Here is a 25,141-nt window from a genome sequence, read left to right on the forward strand (position 1 = left end):
CCTCAAGTATTTTCATTTTCTGCTGTTTATTTTTATCCCCGCGCGCTGCTTTTACCCAGCCTATCCTCTTCATCCTCCTCCAACAATAAATAATCCTGACAGGTGCAGGGATTCCAGTGCCCTTCTTGTCTGATGTTTTCAAACAGGAATTTCAACAATTTTCAAAGAGCAGGACACCTGTGCTTCAGAGAGAGCCCAGCTCCCCGAGCGGTCTCCGACGCCAGCGCGTGTGGGAACGCAGCCAGCAGCGATGGATTTCTGGGAGAGCACCCAGGTTTTCATGTGTGGAGTTACTTTTACTCCTTTGAAATGCTGCTGCTGCTTACAGAAGCTCTGCAGGTGGATATTGGATTCTACTTTTTTTTATTTTTTTAACTCATTAAGAGGTGTGGTGTTCTTGTATCAGCTCAGAGTGATGCTTCCTACCAGGCAGTGCTGAGAGACCTTTTAGGAGCCTTTAAAAATAGCTTTTTACTATCAACTGGAAATAGATCTCCCCAACAGACCCTTAACTCTTTATTTCCCACAACTATTTAAATGAGAAAGAGCATCACTTCCATTAGGGATCCCTTGAGGTGGAAGCAGAATGTTTACAACCAGAGTGTTGAAGTTGTGTCACTGCTTGCACATAGAAATGTTGAGTTTCCACTGTCAAAATTTCCTACTTCCATTGAAGGTGGCCTCTGCCAGGGGAAGTGTCTCATGCAGAGCAAAATATGCTATGGAATAACTCTTATGCATTGCAAAGAGGAAAAAAGGGGAAAAAATCCCCAAATACATGAAATTACCAATCATCTCCATAGAGAAGGTTGTGCAGAAAAGAGAAATGAGATGTTGTAGACCAATAATTTATTGAAAAATGGTCCTGAAAATTGGCATAAGGATGTGATGATAACTTGTACTCCGTGTCCTCAGGTTTCTGCCCTTCCCAGAGCTCAGGGCAGCTCTGAGCCACCAGCTTGGCACCGTCCTTGTCCCAGTTCTTCCCTTCATCTAGGACAGATCCCAGATCCCAGACCCAGATCCCAGATCCCAGATCCCAGATCCCAGTCCTTCCCAGCTCAGTTACATGCACAGCCCTGCAAACTCAGGTGGCATTTTCCTTGCATTCCCATTTTCCCACAGCTATGATCACCCTTCTTTATGGCTCTTTATCCTTCCTCACTGCAGTTCAGGCAACTGTGGCATTTTGTTTTCTTCCAGCTCCCAATACTCTGAATAGAAAAGCCCCAAATAACTTCTGTGGGAACCATGTGTGAGGAAAACACCCAATTAATCAGCAGTTCCCTATTTCCAATGATATTTGGATATTCCTATTAGGAAATTTAATAGTCTAGTTCATAGAAATCATACTGATTCTGCATTAATCTAGAAGAACTGGTGGTCAGCAATATTCAAGACAAAACATTACAAAGCCTCTTTATATAGGAAAATGTAAAAATATCATAATGATAATTTAGGCAAGTATCTTAAAAAATATCCAATTTGCTTTATTACATAGGCTGGAAAGAAAATATAATTCTTTCTAATCCTCTTCTTTACCCTTTATGGGAAGCCTTTAAAGGATTCCTTCAGGAGAAACAGCATAAGGAACACGAAAGATAACCGTGAGCTGTATCTGAAAGGCTGAGGAAAAACCCCTAATACTGAATAAAGCACAGCTTTTCCTGGAAAGAAAAGTCTGGGATCAAAAACTACAACATGGTAGCTCTCAAACTGGAGGAGAAAAGTTTTGTGAAATGTGACACTGAGTGAGAAGCATGTGAGCGCTGCCATAATTTCATTTTGACACTTATTCAGTATTTTTGGCCAAATTTCAGATGGTCATAACCTCTTGTCTAGAAGAGATGGCTTTTATCCAGCCTAAAATGCTGAAGAATAAGAATTTACCTGAGATCTTAAAGATGAAATGGTGTCTTCAAATTCCTTTCTGGTAGACGCTGGCATCAGCCCTTTGAGTATTTTTTGATATTCTTCTCGTATAGTAACCAACTGTAACAGAATAAAGAGAAATTTATATAGAGATGGCTGCTCTTAGGTGCTGTAAATTTTTTGGCTTCTTTTGCCCAAATTGGAGGTCAAACAAACACAGAATTAATTGTGCTATCAAAAGGGAGAGGGAAGGAGAGAGAAGAAAGATCAGCGAAGACCTGTAAAGAACAAAAGAGGTAAAAGAGACAAAGAAAGGCAAAAGAAAACATAAGAATAAAAGTATATATGGAGAAGAAAAAAATGAGAAAAGAACATGGTCTGAAGAAGCAATAATCATTCTTAAATCCATCTGAACTGAGCATTTACACAGACACACCTTGCAAATTGACAGTCAGAAGTTTTCTGTTTGTCTTTGGTGGCATCTGAACCAGCTCAGTGGGGTGACATTTGTCCCTTGCTCCCTCAGACAAGGTGAGTTACTGCTTTCCAAGATATATTTTACAAAATGTCTCAACTTCTAGGTGCTTTTGTGGACTTCTTATTATTATTCTTCATCCTGCAACTATTTTTCACTGCACTTTGTGTCCTCCTCAGCTTCATGGAGACTACAGAACTTTCAATGAGCAGATTTGAGCATCTTAGTCCCCAAAACGAGGAGGTTCAAATAGGAGGAAACTTTCATCTGCAACTTTATTTAACAGATGCTGAGTAAACAGGAGTTACATGAAGAGAGATCAGATGGAAGGATTGTGCTTCTTATTTCTCCAGCATGGTTGGATTTGATGAGTTTTGACCTGGGATAATTTGGGGAGTGTGGTTCAGGCCAGCCCATCACGTTCCCACTTGGCTGAATCAGGGCCTCACATCTGTACTTAACTCCCAATAGGATTAACTGCTTAATTCAAATTAAGCAAGGACTTTGGTGTTTTTCTGGATTAGCAGCTGAATATGTAAATAAAGGATCAAAGGGCTTCGATATCAGATTAACTCATAAAAAATCTTGAAACTTTCAAACGGAATCTTTTTTTTTTCTTTTATTTTTTTACCAACACCGTTTGGTGTTGGTTTTTTGTTCCCAAATGGCTGAACTTCACCACTGCAACCACAAATCCAACCCTCAGCCTCACACCTGAGGAAGCCACGAGTTCCAAATCCCAGCTCCCAGAGCTTCCAGAGCTTCCAGAGGTGAGAACCCGAGGCCGAGTTCATCCCGGCACCATCCCACGGGAAAAGCAGCTCCCGCCAGAACCTGCATTATGCAGAGTGCAATTATCAATACAAAAGGAATAAAACAATCTGATGAAACGTTAGGAAAATTCTCCCTCTGAGTCACCCCGACAGGCAGGAGGAATTGCCAAATCTCTATGCAAATGGGCAATTAGAGGCTTTCCTTGGGAACTGCAAGGAAGTGATGCCACTATGCAAATCTGAAGGGGAAAAAAAAAAACAAACGAGGTGAGACAGGAAACCTCGTTTGAACTCTGCTTGTGTATAAGCCAGCGATCAAAATTTATGTTTTTGAGAGCTACACCAATGAATTCATGCTACTATTTCTATCAAGGCTTCCAAAGTTATGCATAAGTGGTCTGCCAGGATAAATATTTTCTGAGCCAACAGCTCACTTGGGTGGGGACCTTGATAGAGCAGAAACATATATTTCAGTTGATTCAACATGTTCCATTTATTCTTGGTGAGACGAGATCAGAAACAGGCAGCCAGAGCAGCAAAATGCTTTTATTTCCTAAATTTGGATTAATAACAATCTATTTAATGGCTAAGAGGATCTGGATGATCACCTGGCCAATATGCAGATGTAACAGAAGTTTTAATACAGCTCTGTGAGGGAAATAATAATTTTCTAATTGTGTAAGAGTTTTCTTGCAACCAGGTCACTGGTTTTAACAGTTTAATCTGCAGTTGTCATCTAAATAAGTGCTTTCACAATGCTGGGAACATTTGTTATTAACTTTGCAGAGCTGCAGAGGATCATTCTCTTTTGAAAAAGGTGTTTCTTGGAAAGCCAGCAAAAAATATTGTATTGTGCTTTGAAGTATGGAGATATCTTACAGGGTCAGCTGAGAATGGAGAGGGAAAATGAGAAACAAGCCCTGGTAGCTGCAGTTTGGCTTGGGACTGATCCCTTACTCTGTTTCAGAGACAAGACATGCACTTTTTTTTTTTTTTTGCAGTGAAACCTGTTCTTTTGGATACAATTCCAATTTGTTTGAGCAGACAAAACATGCTACTCTCAGCTGTGCTCACTGGTAATTGCATCACAATATGATGAAAATAAGTGCCCAGCTGTTTCCTGCCGTGTTGTGGTAAACAACCTGCTGGTATTTTTGGCTGAAGTCACTATCAAGGTTTATTGACCCAAGAGATTAAAATAGTGCATGGCAAAAATCTAAATCACTTCTTACAACTGAAAAATAACATCCAGTGGGCTAATGGGTACTCATTTGAATGGCAGAAAGGTTTTATTTTTTAACACTTATTTTTCACCAACGAAAGCTGTGTCTGCAGGGACAGGTTTTTTTGTGCCTTAAAGGCTTTTTTTGTTCTTTTACAGCCTCAAGCTGCCTCCCTAGGATCCACAAATACTGTGTCTCCTCTTGCACACTTGAGGGATGTTTAAAATTGCAATTCTTCATCCCTCAGGAGGGCTTTAGTCGGCTGGATGAGGATGGCTCTATTTCATTTACTTGTGTTCATTTTTCTTCAGTCCTGAGAAAGTTTTTTTTTTTTTTTCCTTTGAAAAGTTATTTTGGTGAGCTGATTTAATCCATGAACCCCCAGGAAGGTTTTACAGCTTTTAATATTAAGCTGCTACACTGGTCTTTGTTTATTCAGGTTGGTGGCTAATATATGAGGTTTGGAGTTTGACCATCAATCATCTTTGGTGTCAGCAGAAAGCTGAAGTTGCTCATGTGTGCTTGGTCACCTGGTAAATCAGTAAAAAAAGAAGAGACAAATAGTGACGCAATTATATAAAGTGATGCAAAAATGGGACTTGGAATTTCACAGACTACCCTGAAATTATGTCGGGCACTGACCATTCTCAAAGAGAGAAAAGCTGGGTTTTCCAGAAGAAAAATATACAAACCTGAGCTTTCCAAACCAACCAACCCAGTGCTTATCAGCAGAGTCTCAGAATTGTTCAGGTTGGAAAAAGCCTTTAAGGTCGAGTCCAGCCATGAAGCAGCACTGCCAGGGTCCCTCAGCACCACACACCTCTGCAATCCCTCCAGGGATGGTGGCAACCACTTCCCTGGGCTCTGCTGCAAAACCAGCTTCCATTTTACTGCTCCCTGGAGTCTTCTGCTGGCACAGCTCAGCTCTGCAGCCACCCATCTTCTCTACAAACCTCAGAGGGATGTCTGGGAGCTGGGTTAGGAGCGGGTGGGTGCACAGGAACGTGCTCCACTGGCTCCTCACTGTGCTCCAGTCTCTCTCCTTCCTTTCTGAAAGAAACAACCCAAGCACATCCAGGAGGAATGGAGCATCTTCAAGGTGACCAGATGAATTTCAGCCATGTGTTGTGTGTCTCTTCCATGCTCTCCACCAGATCCTGCTCAGGTTCCCAACACCCAGCTCTTCCCCCCTGACATCCCACAGCTCTGTGATGCAGAGTTCATCCCTGCTGCAAAATACCCATCTCATAAAAACCAAAAAATCCAAAATTCAAAAGCCCCAAACAAATACCATCTTCTCCAGACCTTCCAGCTGTAAATGACTTTATCTGAGCCAGGGGAGCATAAGGAAACTGCAAAACAAACTCTGAAGTAAAGGAAAGGACCACAGAAAGTTGTTCAAGTTCCTTTAAGAAAAAAAAAATCTTGTCTTGAAGGGCATGAAGTTAATTTTGTGTTTATGTCAGATAAGAATCAAAAGATAGTTGCCTTAACCAGGGTGTTGTGGCTTTTTTAGTATCTTAATTTCTGCCTGTCTATAATATTTATGCAGGATAATGTGTGCCAGGGAATACCAGGATAGTGACCAAAAGGCATAATTAAGATCTTTTAGTCATTATCAAATTTTCTCCATGTTTCAGGGTGAGTAAGATGAGAAAAGCCATTTCTTGTCTCTCCTAAATCCTTTCCTATATGGAGGCAGGAAAGATCTGCTGCAATAGATCTGAAGACAGGCGAGGGTTCCAAAAAGGTAAAAATAACCCCCTCAATCTTAGGGAGATTATTTAATCTCAGAATAAAGTCTCCTCCTTCTAAATGAAGGTGGTGGTGGTAGTAGTAGTAGCAGTAGTAGTAGTAATAATAATAATAATAATAATAATAATAATAATAATAATAATGCATAGGTCAGCTTCATTCAGGTGAAAGAATTTTCTGAAAGCACTGTGAAAAGGGCAAGTGAAGGACAAAATATTACAATGCCATCCCAATTTAAAAAAAACCCTAATCAACAGAAAAAAAACAACCAAAAGAATCCACCAAAAAGTAAAAACAAAATGCATGTAAAAAACCAATCCAACATGCAAAGAATGATTTTGTTGTTTGTGACCTCCCTAATTGCAGGGACTCCTCCTTTGCTTTTCAGCACTCCTGAAGTCTGAGTGAGCACAGCTCCACTCCTACAAAACCTCTGTGAGTCCAGATGTGCCCCTTCCTCCCTCAGCTGGCCTGGGGGACACTGAACAATGTCCCCAACCCAGGAACAAACCAACCAAAATTGGCAATTTCCTTAAATTTCAGACCCCTCCGGCCTCTGTTGTAAGAGAACATTTAACTGGAGCTTGAAGTCTTTTGAAATAATTTTTCCTAATGAAGAATCCAATGATGTATCAATTGTTTCAGTGAAGATCAAGGTCTGCACATTTGTCTTTGCAGAAAATCACCAAACACGAATTTCCGCCGCTTTCCAGTCCGGTTCCAGGCAGAGGGAATTTTGACTCTCAGTGAGCAAGGGCCGTTGAAATATGGCTCTCCCAGATTTGGAGGAACAGCGTGCAACTCGATACAAATGTTCTCGAGTTCTTAAGAAAAGTAATGAATGCCATAAATCCCACGGATTTGGCTCAGCTGAAAACAGCGACCGGGCGAGATCAGCTGAGCAAGTTATTTTGTCAAGTGAACACCATGTTGCTCTCCACTGAGAAAATCCTGCTGGAGCACCTCCCCTGTCCTGACAGTTCCAATAAAAGATAAATTGGTGGCATAGCCGTCGCCTTTGTGTGTCTGTCTGTAGCCAGTAAACCATCCCAGCATCCAAGACATTTTTGCCTTGTTGTTTTACTGACCCACGGGGACCTCCAGCCCTGCTGAGCTCCTCGCTGGGCACTGAGTTTGCTGCTCCAGGTCATTTTTTTTTTTCTTTTCCCAACCTGCATCCAAGTGGCCTTGTTACTTCGGTGGCTTGTGTTTCCATCTCTCTTTTCTTGAACAAGATCTCCCACCTGGAAAATCCTCTGATTGTAGTTAAGCAGTCTGAGTCCATATAATTCATAGCTGTAAAAGAAGCTTTTTGAAAAAAAAAACAGCAGTGGGCTGCATATGGCAAGAACAGCATTCCTGGGACTACACGACTTGGAGAGGAATAAAAGCTTTCACTGTCAACACCACGGAACAACCAGGAATGTTGTGGCTAGAAAATTCACGCTGTTCTCTCAGCCTCCCCCTCTCCAGGGCTCTGCTATTGTTCCAGCTGGGATTTGGAGGATCCTGGACTTATTTTCTTCTTCTTCCAGATGACTCATGGCAGATGCCATCTTTGTTCCCCCTACACCCTTCCCCTCAGCTGCTGTCACTGCCGTCCCTCCGCTGGCCCAGGAGGTTGGGATTGCAGCAGGAGGGCTGTCCCCTCCACAGGGTGAGGGGGACTCAGTGGGACACCCCACTGACACCCCCTGATCCAGAGGAGCCAGACCCAAAGCAGCCCAGCTGCTCCCCAGTGCTGCTGGGCCAAGGCTGAGAACATGGAATCACAGAATATTCTGGGCTGGAAGGGGCCCACAAGGACCATCAGGTCCAACACATGGAGTTAATTTCTGCCTCTGCCCATTCCTCATGCACTATCAGGACAATCAAGTCTGAAAGGAAGCTCTGAGCATCTCTGACACCAGTGCTGGAACACATTTATGCGTTTCAGTTTTACATTCCAATCCCTGCCATCCGGGGTGGCTCAGCAGGGAGAGGTTCCAGGGCCTGATTCAGGAGGTGCCGAGTGCTCCCCAAGGCCAGCGAGGGCTGACAAAGCTCAGCAGCAGCAGGATCTGCGTTTTCACACCGACCGTGTGAACAAGCAAAGCTCTGTAGATAATAACCAGAAGTTACTTTTATGACCACCATTTCCAAGGACAAAAATCCAAGCAGTGTCTCAAGTGGAAAAGCAGCTGCCAGGCTTGCAGAGCCTCAGGGCTGGGAAGGGTGGGCAGTGCAGCAGAATTGCCATGGATGCACTGCCTGCATGGAATTGCCATGGATGATGATTAAACTGGCAGCAAAATAGTGCCTTAGAATTTACATGAAGGTAAAGATCACCATAGTGTTGGTCTTTCCCAGTTGTTTTTAGCTCCATCTCCTCGAAAGAGCCTGGGACAGTTTCCTAATTGAACAGGTGTTGCTGGGAGCACAACTGGAGATGAGGTTTTGCTGCTCTGTTCTTGTGTCATCCACTGGCTCCTCCAGACATCCCCATTTCCTTTTTCTTTTAATTCCCTGCATTAAGCACCAACATCACAGTTCCTTGTAGTCCTACTTCTACAGCTTCTGAAAGAGCAAACTTCCCTTCATGGCTAATCTGTGGATAAACCACAGATGCTCTAGTATGAGGTACTACCCTCTTAAAAGGACAGTCTCTCCCACTCACTGTTATTTAAGACAAAGAGCAAGAAAAGTGACATTTTAAAAAACACTCTCTAATTCCTGCATGCTGCCATATGCTTCTATTCTCTTTTGGTAACAATTCCCTTTTCCCTTTTAACTATTTGTCCTGTACTTTCTGTTTGCCTTCTTTCTCCAGCTGGCCACCAAGCTGCAATAATTCATTCTGTTCTGTTCAGGAGGTGTATATTTGTGTATTTTCCAGTTGTGTCTGATTACCAAAGCTAACATTTGATCACTGACTTCCACACATGCACCCCTATCTTCAACTCTTTTCCTTTGACAGTTGCACAGTTGGTGAGAGCCTCCTCTCCCGCAGTTCCTGCCATATGGAGCTCCTGGGAACTTTTAACTCCATTGATTTCCAGCTCCTTTCAAATCCCACCTGCAAAGCTGTTTCTCTGTGCTTGAATCTCAGCTTCTATCTCCTCCTGCTAATCTGAAACCTCATGCTATACAGAATAATTTACTGTATTCGTTGTAATTCTCTTCCCTTTCATAGCTCGCCATTAGAGGAAATGATACACAAATATAAAACGTGGCAAATGCAAAATCCTGCTTTATCCTAACAATCTCAGTCTTAATTAAAAACTGTTGAGGTGCTGTTGTATCAAAGTGATTAATGAATATACCAATGGATTTGAGACACCTACTAAGGTAAAAAGGGGTAGAATTGGGCTCCAAATAATGTCTGTGGTCATTTATAGTACCTAAAGTCCACAATGCCCCATCCCTGGAAGTGTTCAAGACTGGGCTTGGAGCAACCTGGTCTCTGGAAGGTGTCCCTGCCCTGGGCAGGGGGTGGGACTGGGTCATCTTTAAGGTCCCTTCCAACCCAAACAAAATTCTATGAAATCAACATTGCCATACACCTATGGGGCACCCATATCCATGAAAAGTCCCTTACAGAGACAGAACCAGGATCAGAGTGACTCCTGCCCACCAGGCTCTACTGGGAAGGCTGAAGAGAGACCCAGAACCCCCTCAGCACTGGATGTTGTGGTCTGTGTGTGCCAGACAGCCCGAGCAGTGCTCCCACTCCCACTGGATTCTTCACTGCTTCTCTGTGGCTCTCCAACATCTTATTTTCAATAAAAATACTTTAAATTTGACATTTTCTCACCAGTTAGAAAAGAAATCCTCTATTGTGCAGATGTGGAGCCATTCGATTTTCAGCCTGTGGGGAGCTCTGTCCCTCTGCCTGTCGGTCCCCTGCATTTTTCACAAGGTTTTATGCTAGGAAAACAGCTGAAACACGCAGGTCCCTCCCGACCCCAGTGCTGGGGGTGCCAGCAGAGCAGTGGATGGAAGAGATGACAGAAGGTCCCTCCTCAGCCACACAGAACTGCACAAAAACACTCTTTAAATCCATCCATCCTGCTGGTCAGAGGCAGAAACCACAGGAACTATTTTAATGTGACAATACTTGGTGGTGCAGTTCCTGAAAGTCACAGTGGAAATTTCTTTCAGGTTCTCACTCTTTTCCCCACGGCTCCAGAGGCTGCTGAGCTCCAGCAAGGGCTGCTCTTGGTGAATCACTGCTGTGGTTTAAGATCCTCCACATCCAGCCTGGCCTTCCCATTTCTGTGGGAGCAGAGATGGGTCTCTGGGGGAGAAATTCTGGAAGCATTTCAGTGCCGTGGGTTGAAGCACGTGGAGCAAACAGCAGAATTTCATCAGCACCTCCAGCCTGTGCTGACTGGTTGGATCTCAGCCCCCAAAGTGTCCCTTGGCTCGCTGCCACAAAGGCTCCCTCTACCCTCCTCACCTGCAGCTGCCCACAAAGCCAACCTGGGATTTTAAATATCCTAATCTAGAGCTTATTTGCCTGATTCTGGGTGACTATAATGTTCTGAGAATGCAACACTTTGAGAAAATCTGGGAATTTGAGGCAGACATCCCAGGCTGCCATCTGATGGTATTTAAAACTCTCTGATACCTTTAAAAACCACAGAATCATGGAATGGTTGGGGTTGGAAGGGACCTTAAAGATCATCTTGTTTCAATCCTGCAGCCATGGGCAGGGACAACTTCCACTAGATAATTTCTAAGAATAAATATGGCCCAAAAGCCCTAAATGAAAGAGTTAATATTACTCAAGTGCTCCAGCCACCAGATTAAGAACTACTTGGGACTCATACCGTGGGCATCAATGTCTATTGCTCATGTGTGTCTCACTGATTCCTTGCTCCCAGCTCCACAAATCCACTGGCAGCAGCACTATTCCCACCAAGGAGAAGGTGTGGCAGACCTTAGAAGTTCCTCTGTGCTACGCAGCGACTGAAATTTCAGAAGGATGCATCACAGCATTCATCTGAGAACAAACATATTTAGTTGGCATGGAAACAGTAAGTTGGGCTGAATGTGGTAAATATCCAGCAGTCATAAGAAAAACGAGCAAGTCAGGATAATAAACATTAGAAATGAAAACTGGCTTTTGAATCATGGCTCTTTTACAATTATCACTCCTGTTTTCATTTGAACATGAGTGAAATCCACTTAAACTAAGCTGCTCCATTTTATGCCAAATACTTCTATAACATCCTCGTTCAGATAACTCCTTTCTCCTTTTTCTATAATCGGTTTCAGGAAAAAGAAATTAAAGGGCTGAAAACCTCCATTGCTATTCTCCTTCATTTCCTCAGCAATATTAATGAATTGAACATAATTGATTTTCTGTCTCAGAATCTCCTTTAAAACTCTATTTATGACTTGACTGTTTGGAGGTATCCCCATGGTTTGAGTATCTATGGTGTTGCTACTTCAGTTGTTTGCAAACTTGAGGAACTTTTTTCTCCTCTGTCAGGAGAAAAAATTAATATAAAATTTATCCCAAATTTTATATCCTACTCAACCCAAATCTATGGCTAGAAACATTTGAACAAGGAATGAAAGGAATAGGATTTTTTTTTTCTGAGAAAATTCTTTTGTGTAATTCCCAGACAACAGGTTCTTGGAGCTTTTTAGTAAACTGAGTTGGGGTGACTACCCTTCAAAAAAGAATCTGAAATGAAATGAATGCTAAAGAAATCTATGTAGTATAGGGAAAAAAAAATATCATTACCCTGAATTTTTATACAGACCCCAATTCAGCAAAACTTGTTGCACATGCCTAAATTCCTGGATTCATTAAGCTCTCAGTGATGTGTGTCATTTTTAATTACACATTCACAGGATGTAGACCCTCCTGTATGAACAATGGGGATTTTTTCACTATGACTGACAAATGCACAAAGCCACAGGACTTAAGAAATGATGTTTAGTAGGAAATTTTGTCTCACATTAGATCCAGGCACACATCAGAGCCAACCAAGGGATACATTCACTCCAGAAGTACACGACACGGGAACACAATGGGATCACTGGACAGGAAGCTGATCCCAAAGTTATGTAGGACTGAGATACAAGAAACTTCACTGCTGCTTTGCAAGGAAATGGTTTGGACACACCCAAATTTGCCAGAAACCTTCCCAGACTGCTTTAACAGTCCTGTGGCCATATATATTCAACAATAACAATATAGATAAAACTATATATTACAGTTTTCACATTTACTGCCAGTTTACCACTTTCCATGAATACAGTTATTTATGTCTCAAGATGCTGGACATGTTATTTTTAAAGGAAATATCCAACATTTTGACCTGAAGAAAGATGACTCCACTCTCGAAGTGCAGCATTACACTGGAAAACCAAGACAGGGACAGGACAACCTTTATGGAAAAGATAAAATTATTTAAGCCAGCACTTTTGAGAAATGTGATTGGAACCCATCAACCAGAGATCGCTGCCATATGGCACCACTGGTGAGACAACACAGACACAAAGTGATTGCACCGACCCACACTGTAAAATGGGAGAGAAAAACTAAACAGGAGTAAACATGAGTTCATCCAAGAACACAAAGTATGGGAGTGGAAAAGCTCCATGAAAACAACAGCTTTCAAAAACAGTGCAGCGCCACGCTCGCCTCCAGAGCAGCTCAGGGCTTGCTGACAGCCCAAAGCATCTTCTCCCCTTTATTTATAGGATAGTTTGTCTTTCTGGATGATTTTAACAACGGAAGGTTAAGCCTGTGTGATCACCAGAGGGTCACTGTGACAAAGAGTTAAACTTGGTGGCTCTGTCAGTCACTCTTAAAGGCTGAAGAGTTATGAGGACATTGCACTGGAAAAACGGCCAACATGGAGCACTAAGATACCACCCAACAAGCCAAAACGAGAAACAGCTTTTTAGTTTTAATTAAAAACACAACAAAATGTTTTTTCATGTCTCATTCATTTGTTTGTTGTTGTTATAGAATCAAAACACAAGATTTTTTCCTTTTAATGAGAAACAGAAGCTCTTTAACCCTCGCTCCTCCTTATTTATAGATACGTAAAAGCTTGGAAAAGTGACTTTTGTAATGGTGCCAGCACAAATCTCCATGTTTTATGCAATTTTGATTCACACAGTATTTGGTAAAAGCAGAAATCAAGTTACTGCCCTGAATATTTCAAGTCCCTGATCAGCTGATGAGTTGTTAACTACTCTTAACACTTGATGAACATGTTTACAGGTAGCCTGGCCAAACCCAGTAACTGGAAGCATGTCAGACCTGTCACTTTTGCATTTTTCTTCTGGAGAGATAAGCAGAACTAATGAATTAACCAGTCACAGAGGAGACAAGTAACAACTCCCAAAATGTTTGTCTGCAAAATAGACCAAAGCCACCTAAACCAAACCAGCTTCAGTGGCTCCAGCTGCTTCAGAAAGTCCCAGTGGATGGAAGGCAGAGACAAGACCATTGAGGAACTTGGATATGAGCTCTACCAAATCTGCCAACACATCAAGCTCAAAGGTGGACAGCACAGTGTGATTTAAATACCATTCCTGTTCCATTATACCGGGGAACAGGATGTTACCATCTGAACCAGTCCTTCATTAATTAAGTCTGGACAGGAGAGTTCTGAAGGTTGGTTTGGAGCAGACGCTCATGTAGGAGGAAACCTTGAAGGCACCCTGTGAATCTGCATGTGCAGCTTTCTACCTCTGTATTTCATGAGTTACTTTTTATTTCTTCTTCTGGACCCTTCTCAAAATGGGTCAGAAAAAAAAAAAAGCAAAATGGCAGTGGCAGAGACTAAAGAAAAACATAAAAAAGGAAAAAATTTGGACGAGGACATCCCTCCCAGCCTGCAGCCAGTGCTGTTCCCTGGGGGGGACAGCCATGCTTTAAAGAGCTGATTTTCCTCCTTCTTTTCCAGGAGACTCTGAAGCCAAAATGCAACATTTGTAGGCCAGCTACTCACTACACCAAACTCCTCCAGTGCTGCAGGCTCTGCAGCTAAGGATGAGCCTGGCCCAACATCTGGGTTTGGGAGGCAGAGGGGGGACAGAAGGGAACAAACAGCTCATCACTGACACTCCAGAGAGGAAATACATCAATTAAACACCAAGGGTGACAGAGAATCCCCATGTGCCAGTAGGATGACAAAACTGAATAAAAAAATATCTGAAATTAATGATTATTACTCTTCTATACCCACCTCAGCTGATTATTCCTGCAGGTATAGAGTTAGAAATGCTTTATGAAGGATACATGCTGTTGATACTGTTTACTCAGCACCAAATCAAGTTTGCAAATGCTTCAAACCCCTATTTGTTTTAGGAATACATAAATTCCTATCTGATTCAGGCATTCATCACCTGCATATTCTTCTGAATATTTCAATTTAATCTGGTTTGAATGCAGATCATTGACTTTCTGTTCCAACACTGCCTGTAAACACCACACTCTATTTTGCTCAAAGCACACTAAATAATCTCTGACTTCACTGTAAGTGTCCAGAAAAAAATTAGCACTATTAATCATCTGAAACTGTTTACAGACATGTTTGGACAATAAATGCAGAAGATCAGGACTAAAGATTATTTTTAGCTGTTATTGTCCAATTTTACTTCTCTCCATACAAACCATTGAAGAACAGGTTTGAATAGTCTCAGAAACCTTCATTAAAACACTACAGTCAGTTGCAAACAGTCAGCTCCAAATAAATGCACCATTTAACAGCTAGAATAGCTGAAATACCAACTTGCAATAGAGAGCAGCAGATAAGTATTTGCCTGAAGGGTTCAGACAGTTTAATTCTCTTTTATTACCAACAAAACAGAAAAGAAAGCTAGCTGAGAATTCTGCAGAAAAGATGTGCTTTTGCTTTGAAGGAAGGGATTATTTTTAACCATTGCACCTCCAGCTCAAGGGATGGGGACAGCACCCAGTAGTAGTACCTGCTCCTGGGCCTTCAGCTCGTTGCGCTGGAGCCTCCTCTGAGCATCATAAACCTGCCCACGGTAATTCTCCACCTCGTCCTGCAAGGCCTGCAACAACAGCAAGGGATGCAAAAAACACGTGAGAAACAGCAAAACTTCCAGGTCACGTCTTCAACGAGCTGGGGAAGGACGTGGAGCACTGTGAGCCCAGCTGGACTCGGTGCTGAGGCATGACAGAGGCAGTTTGGCCTCTCAGAAAAGTTACTTTGCACAGGTGGGACCACTGGCTGAACAACAGTTACATCTTAGAAGTCTTATCTTATTATAGGCTACTCATCCTAAAAATATATTATTTTTATATCTTCTTATGGACTATTCATCCTAAAAATGTAAGAAATACTCTCAAAGGTTGGAAGGCAAATGGAAATATTGCACCATTTGCATTTGCAAATGTCCCAGGTTTTTGCTGTCGTCCTATCTGCAGAACCTGAGCTTCTTAGGAGCAGTTTTGCAGTGTACCAACAGTTTTTTTCTTTAAGACAGTATAATCTTCTCTCTGGAAAACAATGTCTGGAATTTGGAGTGGAAATGTATTCCATATTACTGAAGTGGGATGCTGGCCGAGATGAGGGGCTCCCCTCCTGCCCTGTAGTCAAATCTAGCATGTGATCTACAAATGAAGTATAAATGGCAATAAATAAAAGGAATAATATGATCCTGTCACTTTACCACAACTACCCAATCCTTATTTATTTCAGAAGTAATCACTCCAAAACCAAGCTCATAAAATGCATCGACAAATCTATTTTGTCATGATTGTTCTCCTTATACATTTATTTTTATTCCAGCAGTCACTCAGAGCCTTGATCTTTTTGTTACATGCTTAACAAAGGAACAGCGTGCCCCAAGGAACTGATAGTCTGTGTTATTGCTAACAGATACACACCAAACAAACAATACCAAGTTTCAAAGATTTTTTTTTGTTTGTTTTGAAAGTTTCCTCCTCATTGTTGGATGTTTGAATACACGCTTAACATTTACTTACACATTTACTAAAAGCTTAGCAATGTTGTCAGCTTGAATAAAGGCATTGTTAACTGCAAGTGCTGACTCCAAGCAAAGTGCACAATGTGGATGGGGGATTGACACCCACACAGAGGCGGCTGTGGCTGCAGAAAGGGAATATTTTGAGTTATCTTTTGTATGGCAGGAAATTGGGGCATTGATACCCATCAGAAAAGCAGCACCAGGCTGGACCCGGGAAGGGGCTCGTGCTGCAAATGCCACTGAAGGAACCTCCAGTGCTGCTTTTAAAAAAGCTGAGCTGCACAGAGGCCTTCTGCAAGCACCCTGGAATTACAGAATCCTTCAGGCTGGAAAAGACCTCCCAGCTCATCGAGTCCAACCTTTGACCAACCCTACAATGGTCATTAAATTGTATAATGAAATGCCACGTTCACTTGTTTCTTGAACACTTCAGGGATGGTGACTCCACCACTTCCCTTTCAGTTCTTGACCATACTTCCAGTGAAGAATTTTTTCTTAATATCCAACCTAAACCTCCATTGCTGCTCCTGCATTTCCCTTGAGAGGAGACACCAAGAACCCCACGGACTCAGGGAGCTTTGCAGGACCTGCCATATGGTTTATGTTTGCTTCCAGCAGCCCAGGGTACCTGTGCACCACTCAGGATCATTAAAAGCCCTCATAGTGCAAAGATTTAACAGCAAAAATGCCTCGCTCTTTTCCACAGCACCGAAATCCTGCACTCTCCAATAATTTACAGGCTAAAATTGCTATTGAGATAAGATAAGAGGACTACTTATGATAGATCTTGCATGCTGTTTTGAAGTGATGCCAGGCATTAACTTTAAAGTCTTATAGCTGTAAGACTGTTACATGTTCTGATGCCAAAAATTGTAACCAGACCCAAGCATGAACTTCAAATCTGCCCAGGGACTTTTATGCTATCAGAGCTTCTGAGAAATGTTGAAATCCAGGCTTTGAATACATAACCCATCTTCAGTACTCAACAAGTCTTGCAGGACCAGGAATTTGCATTAATATAATGAAATGTATGTGGGAATTATATGTGAACTGTAGGCTTTTTGTTTGCTTTTTGTACATCTATCTTGTGAGGTAAAACACAAACAAACATAAAAGCTAAAATGAGCAGTGTAGATATGCAATAAGGAGCAGGGTCATTCCACATTTCAGGAAGATCACCAAAAACCCAATTAATTAGACAAAGATCCTGCCATAACCCCAGAGTGTCCATTCATAACCAGCCCAGGATGACTCTCAGGAACATTCCTGGAGCACATTTTGGATAAACTACAAAGTATGACCCATCTTCTCCTGCTCTTTCAGGATCAGCTTTTCCAGCCCAAATGGTGAAAAACAAGGAGGGAAGAAACTTCATCACACATCACTCATCCTTCTCTTGTGCTCAAGAGCAAGTCTGACCCTTTCACAGGACTTTGAAGCTGGCCAAGAGATAGCATTTAAATGTTTAAATACATGTGAGTCCATATATATGTGCCAGAAAACAGATTTCTATCACCCCCATCTGCAGGTCCTGAGTACAAAACTGGATCTCAAACTGTTCCTGCACAGGACAGCAGCCCCAGGGTGGCAAAGAGAACTGGTGTCCTGCTCCTTCCTTCCTTCCCTTCTCCATTTTTACATCTCTTATTTAAAACAAACTTCTCCTGCAGAGGATAAAACAAGAGGTTCCTTTAAATCTGAGGGTTTGCAATGCATCTGAAAGTCATTTAATTTGGGAAATTCAGATAACACAGCCTTTGTTAGGTTCACCTACTCTAGATAGTGTTTGCCAGCACAGAGCACATATGTTTTATTTCATTAGGAGAGCAGAAAATGTCTTAAATTTAAATTTAGAAAGAAAGTATTTTTACTATAGCATGTAAGTACAGCAAACTAACAACTCTTCCAGCTATCCATTCACCATTTGTCCAAACCAGAATTTACTGTATGAACTCCCAGATTTTTCCAATCACATCATAACTGGCTGTTGGCAGGTTTTGTATTGGGATGGCAAAAAAAACAACTCAGCTAACTCCTTGGATCAATCACAAATACCTTTACTGGACCCTTTTTGGACTGTTCCTGTGCTGCATAAATTCCACGAGTAATTAATGTTCATTTGAGTACTCCAGATATTGTATCAGCACAATGGCAAAAAAAGTCAAACCAAAAGTTCAGCATTTGATCAAAGCCGTGCCAAAATGAAAAAGTAACATCAAAATCTCATGGTTGCTGCAGATTCCTACATGTGATTAACTCTGAAAATAGCAATTAGAAGTACGCAAGTTTGTTGCTCGTGATTTTCTAGGAGGGATCATGAGAGATGTCATGAATAATGCACCTTTTTGAAGATCACACTGAAAATTCTCTCTGTAGTCAAAAAGCCTCACACGCAGTGGCCAGAGCCTGAATGCTGATGGCAATTCCTGAAGCTACCAGAACCTCAGATCTTTCTCTGAATCAGACAGGGAAGCTTTTGCCATATAGAACACTTTTAAAAAAGCAGAGGATTTACCCCAGGTACACCCCAGAACATCTCTTTTATAAAACTGAACAATGTTTTGTTTTGTTTAGAAATGCAGTTTTTATTCTACTTCAAAGTGTCACATTTTGCCCAAAGAGCAGCAGAGCCTATGATTAAAAACTGCCGAGATGAGGAAAAAGGGATTAAAAATAAAAATCCAGGCCAATTTTTAAGCGTCAGAGGCTCTTTTTCCCCTGAACAGAAAACAAAACTTAACTTATTTAGTTAAATTTTTCCAGCTTCGGATGAATTCCTGTCCCTCAGCTGTGCTAAGCTGACTTGCATCACTCTTATAAAGACAATATTATTTTTTTTTTTCAGTTGAACGGGCTTTCAAATGCCATGTAAACATGTTTGCTGTTGAATGTCTACACCATACCTGACCTTGGAAGTGCTTTGTGTTGGCCAGAGAACAAAGAAATCAAATGTTTTGCTTTCCAGCCCAGATATCCTACACTTTGAAAAGCTCTTAAAAATGTAAATGAGATAATAAGCTCCAATGCAACAATGTGGGTGAATTACAGCTGGAGAAAGGGAAAACTCATTTGATTTATTTCTAAAAATGGAAAGGATCCTAAAATAAAATCATATTGTTTGGGTCTCACACAGCATCGAGAGGCAGGGGAAGGATGAAGGGAAAAGTAACGGCTTTGAGAAGGCGCCGCTGGAATATTCCGGGCAGATTTTGGGACCTGGAGTTTGTGGATGAGCCCATCCCAGTCACTGTGATCCAGAGCCGTGATGTGGAAGGAGAAAGGAACCTCTGAGCTGCGTTTCTGGGTAGGCACCTTTTATTCCCCCTGTTATCCCACTGGGGATGGATTATCTCCAGCAAAATGTTTAATGGAGTTTATTCCAGCCCCAAACTGGGTTGGTTTCAGCCCTAAATGGAGTTGATTTCAGCCCCAAACGGACTTAATTTCAGCCCCAAACTGAGTTTTTTTCAGCCCCAAAAGGAGTTTATTTCAGCCCCAAAAGGAGTTTATTTCATCCCCAAAAGGAGTTTATTTCATCCCCAAATGGAGTTTATTTCAGCCCTGAATGATGTTTATTTGAGCCCCAAATGGAGTTGATTTCAGCCCCAAACGGAGTTTATTTCAGCCCCAAACGGAGTTTATTTCAGCCTCAAATTAAGTTGATTTCAGCCTCAAATTAAGTTGATTCCAGCCCCAAAAGGAGCTGATTTCAGCCCCAAGGGAGCAGCACACGTGGGGTTGCTGCCTGTGGAGCTGGGCCTGTGGCTCCAGGAAAGCTGGGATGTGCACGGGATCAGAGGAATTCTGTGGGATACCTGAGGGGCAGACTGAGGCTGGGAAAAAAAAGTGGTTTTTAAAAAAAACCCAACTTGCAAAGCACAGAGTTTTGACAAGGAGCCCTAAAGAGACAAAAAGGTGCAGTGCCAGCATTCCAAAATCCCTTGTCAAGGCAGGAATTAATTTTTGGTGTTAGTTACAGGGCTTGATCTAAATCAACTAAAAGCTGGTAAGAGTTTGAAGAATCCCAGGAACAAGTATGGAACAGGAATGTAGGAAGGATTTGGTCTCTAAAATCTGAAAACTGATTTGATTATCCTTTAACCACAGGGTATTTTTCAAAAGTGCTTGATTACCTGAAAAAAAGTTCAGTTCTGAAGAACTACATAAACAGAAATAATTACAATTCTTAATTTCTATGTATTGATTACAACTGTGAAGAAACTATTTATAAATGTCACATGTTTTCTTTCTTTAACCTGAAATAATTCCTATTTTTTGTATGTTCCTGAGAGCAGATAAGGCTTGATTCCTGATCCCATCACATCAATGGGAAGTCATGGATCACAACCACTTGTCTCTCTCCTCTGAGGGTTGAATAAATAAGTGACACTTTGAAAAAAAAGGAAAATTTCCTAAAAAACTGAAGGATCAATGTATTTTCACTTTGATACAGAAAGTGCCAGCAGAAAAGTTGCTGCTCATCCTGATCAGATTATGCCAGATAATGTCAATCTTTTTTTATTAGAAATATGTAATTTTTATTAGCAACTCTGCACATATGGATGTGCATCTGTATCAAGAAAAGCCCTGGAAATTTATGACCAGTGCAGAGTAAAGCTACCACTAAAGGTAGAGAGAGTTAGCACTTTTCATCTTCAAAGAATTTTTCAAATGTTACCAAATTAATATAATTAGTTAATGAAAGATGCAGTAATAAAAGCTACTCTAATTACCTACTGTAGTTTTAATTATCTCCTTACTAATGCCCACAGAAGAAGGCTTCCACTTTACATCCTCAAAACATGTGCCAACAATAATTCTGAATACAGGCCTTTCTTCAAGTGCCTTCTAAATTCAATTTACATCCATTGATGTGTTTTCTCTCCTCGTTCATGAGAAGAAAATCTCTGAAACTCTGAGGAAAAAAAGTCCCATGTGAATGTTAATAAAAATTAAAGAGGTTTTTCTTCCAGAAATACACATGGAGATGATTAAAAATTTTGTCATTAAAACATTTAATTTTCAAAATCTTTATCTCTCCGTGAAGCCAGAATTATAGGGTGTCTGGGCAAAAACTCCTTTACATTAAGTGGTCTCACAATTCAGAGTCAAATACAACTCTATCCAAAGGAAGCAGCCAAGAATCCCATCCAGACTTTTAAAAACAGTCATTAATTTTTCTACAACATTTCATGAGATAAATAGATTGATCTGGGTTTATTACTACTATAAATAAATTGGGCAAATATATCTGTGAAGACCATTGATGTAATGCCATGAGTCTGAGCAAAACAAGGGTGTTTTAAAAGTGAAATATTGATGTTTGAGCCAAATTGTTGGAGCATCCTCAGCGCTTTTTGGGTTTTCACTGAGCTCCTGCCCATGACACTGCACACAAAAACCTCTGAACTTGGAGTTCTCTCTTGGTTTTGGTGCAAAGCAAAGGAAATCTTCTGGTTTTAACCTAATACATATGTTTGCTGCTCACATATGGCAAAATTCCTTTCTGGTGGGAACTTTTTCGCTGTTGTTGCAACACACAATATATCCAAAAAGTTTCCTTTGATGTTGAACTATTGCTCCACGACTCATTATGCTACTGATTCAATATGAAAGGCAAAATTTCTGCAGTTTCTGTTAAAACAACGGCTTTATTTTTGCAAACAAGGTTTTTCACAACCTATATGCAGGGGCCAACATTACTGCAAGAGAAAAGAAAATCCATTATTTTACACAGAAAATTGTCACGGTGTTTAATGACATAAATTATTTCTCTGTCCTATAGGTACATTACAATTGTTATTATGACTGTACAGAAAATTTAGGCTTTATTGCTCCTCAGGAACAGAAATTAAAATGCCTTAAGCGATATTTGACATCTCTCTTTCCTATTTCACTTTCACTGAACTCCCAGCCTCCATCAGTCCAACTTCAGGATCTGGTGAAGTTGGGAACATGTTTGGATGGGTGGGGGAAAGAGGAAGACCTGCAAAGGCTGCTCCTCACAGTGTCCCACTATGCAGTGACAGCAAATCTGTGACTCTTCATGCCTAATATTTAATTTTAACCACTAAATACTATTTCATGAAGAGTGAACGTGAATTACAACACGGAATGAAAATGCAAATTGGTAATACCTTTGCAAATGTGTCCCTACAAGAGTTGGTTGCCCATTTTCTGCTGCCATAATGAAAAAAAAAAAAAAAAAAATCCTGGGTCAGGAATCAGATAAAAGGTGTAATTTCCAAAGGCACAGAATTCAGTATGAATAATACGAGCTCCCATATACACCATGGCACATTGGGAACTTTGGCTCACTTTGTTAACCTTTTAAAATGGGAATGGAGATCTTGCAGAATTCTCCAAGCTGGGGGCTTTGCCCATCCCCACCAGTCAGGCAGCTCCCTGCTGCACCAGGCTGTGGCTTCAGAGATTTGCCAGCAGGAGATGCCCCTGGGAAGTCTAACAAATCCTGCCCTTGAGGGACTGTGGGAAGAAAGAAAGAAAGAAAGGGGCTCAGGAAGAAAAGGAATAATTTGACTCTAGGAAAGAATCAAGTCTTTCCAGCAGTAGGGGAAAAAATTTAAAGTAGGTCATTTAACATAAAAGAAAAATACATGCAAACATTTTGCAGTGTGGCAGGCTCTAATATAAGCTATTTTCATTTTTGACAATTCACAGGCAAGAGACTGACTGCCAGTACATTATAAACTTGGGATCATCAGCATTAGCTCCTGAGCAGTCCCATAACACTTCCACATCAGACTTCATCTGGTGCCTTTTGGAGATCACCTGAGCACTGCTGGCATTCTCAACATGCCTAACTTTTCCTGCTTTGCTCCTGGAAGATATAGATGTGTTCTCAGCATTTTCTCTACACACCTAGTTGAGCTGACCAAAATTTTAGAATAATTTTCCTGCAAAGTCTTTAGGTCTTATTAGAAGGAATGCTTCCCTGTGAAGGTGGTGGGGCCCTGGCACAGGTGCCCAGAGAAGCTGTGGCTGCCCCTGGATCCCTGGCAGTGCCCAAGGCCAGGCTGGACAGGGCTTGGAGCAGCCTGGGACTGTGGGAGGTGTCCCTGCCTGTGGCAGGGGGTGGGATAAGATGGGCTTTAAGGTCTCTTCCAACCCAAATCTTTTCAAGACTCCATGATTCTAAGATACATCCCTAAAATACCTTCATGGCACCAGCAGGGCTATTTGTAGACATAAAATTAGGCAGGGGCTTAAGCATTTTGCTGAGTCAGGGCTTCACTGCAGGACATTATAAACTCAATTCTTTTGAAAGGCAAAGGATGCCATAAGGTCCTGCAGAGATAACAGTTCAAAGAAAACAGCAGCATAAATTGTAAAGTCGGGCATTTTTGTCAGGGGGAGCCAAAGAGAGAATTGGTTTTGCTTTGTTTTAGTGGCTCAGGTGACAGGAGGGAAAGGGAGGCAAGGTTCAAAGGCTGTAATAAACTGGCTTTCATCTGCTTTTCTCAACGGGCCACAAAACCCAACAAGCACTTGCCATGTCCAAGCACTGCTCTGTCTATGACCAGGACACTTTGGGGCTGTTGTGATGAAGTCACTCAAAAGCCTGACAGATTTACTGTAATATCTACCTGGAGTATTTTGCAGTTTGCTTTAACACTGCTCCCCCTTTTTCCCAGCCTGCACAAGTGTCATGGTCAAGAGCAGAGCAGAGGCTGCCAAAAGGAGAAAAGCCCTGACCTGTTTCCCCCTTGCACTCACCCAGGTTTAGGCAGAAACACCAGTGGTGCACATTTACCAGATAAAATGAATCTTTTAAATCCAAAGATACCATGACATCTTAAGCATACACTCATAAAAGAAAAGTTCAGAACTCCATTTTAAACCACTTATGAGAGGATTTACCAAGACTCTGCCTAATGTTCAGCTGACGCTTTGTCAAAAACATTTATCACGAAGCTTTTGAAGTTTCTTAGCTCCCCCCAAGTTATTAAAACTTGAACTGCAGAGTTTGTTATCAGCCTCAGAGCACACACAAAATACATCAGGTATTTTTTCAGTCTGATTTTGAGACTGTTATACAAAATACAACACTCCCCATCAGGTTAATGTCTGACAGATAATGCTGAGCAGGCAGAACCCCTGTGCCTGATTGATCTGCGAGACAATTTTCATTTCCTAATTTGCTTTTTATTAAGCACTTTGCAATCAAATGGAATGGTGAGGAGACTGCCATTCTCTGAGCAGTTTTCCCGTGAAGACATGATGTTGGCTTCGACATTTTCAGGCAACTTCTTGAATTTGTGATGCTCTGTCTCAAGAACGTCTAAAACGTTGTGTCAACACCGTGCTACTGAAAAACTGCTATTGTGAACACAAATTAACCAGCAAAACATCTGGTTCTGCTGCTTGCTGTACTCTTAACATCACTTCTGCAAAAACAAACATCAGGGGTTCGGGCAGAATTTCCTGCAATGACTTGGAGAACCTGAGTCGTGATAAAGCAGATTTCTCAATCCCTGGCTGAACGAGGCAATCTTCTGCTGCCCGGGGCTTCATTCCCAACCAAGTTTATCACCAAACTGCCACTTTAAGTGGGTGTTCAGATACTTCACACCTGGAGCCAGCCCAGAGGCTCCAGCAGACCCCTGGTGCTCTACAAATGTCTCTTTAAAATGCATTGCTCCTCACGGATACACGAAGACATGGAAATATAAACAATTCTAACAGGCCTTACAAAGCCTTTTATTTCATTATGCTCTTTTAAAACAGAAATATGAAACATTTCTAATCAATGGGCCAATCTGATTCCCAGTAAGAATGAAAGAAAAGCTATTTATTTTGTGCAATCAAGTGCTCAGTATTGCTGCAATTCTCCCATTACATAAAACAACATACATTTTCTTGCACACAAGGCACACACAAAGAAATCTAATAAAGTCTTTTTACCTTTCAAAGTAACCTTAATCAACAAAATTAACTCGCAAGGCAAACCACTGCTTTTTGAACTGAACAAGAGCGAGCTTGACTCAACACATGAGAGATGTGAGAGGCAGCAAAGTAATATCTGCTAAAATTATGTCTGGAAGCCAAAAATG

General features: G+C 41.5%; 1 protein-coding gene across 6 annotated transcripts in view; it reads right to left on the minus strand.

The window, feature by feature from the left end:
• CEP112 (centrosomal protein 112) overlaps positions 1-25,141 on the minus strand; it is a 158,266-nt gene that overhangs the window by 1,841 nt on the left and 131,284 nt on the right. For 5 of the 6 annotated variants that reach the window (XM_053960179.1, XM_053960177.1, XM_053960180.1 and 2 more), the window contains exons 24-25: positions 15,039-15,128; positions 1,891-1,992 (exon numbers count right to left, since the gene is read on the minus strand). In XM_053960179.1, coding sequence (XP_053816154.1) covers positions 1,891-1,992; positions 15,039-15,128 — 192 coding nt within the window. Of the gene's footprint in view, positions 1-1,890; positions 1,993-15,038; positions 15,129-22,475; positions 22,554-25,141 lie in introns of those variants that run through there. The other variant, XM_053960181.1, reaches the window with a different exon arrangement.

This window comes from Vidua chalybeata, chromosome 19, assembly GCF_026979565.1.
Source record: "Vidua chalybeata isolate OUT-0048 chromosome 19, bVidCha1 merged haplotype, whole genome shotgun sequence".
NCBI lineage: Eukaryota > Metazoa > Chordata > Aves > Passeriformes > Viduidae > Vidua > Vidua chalybeata.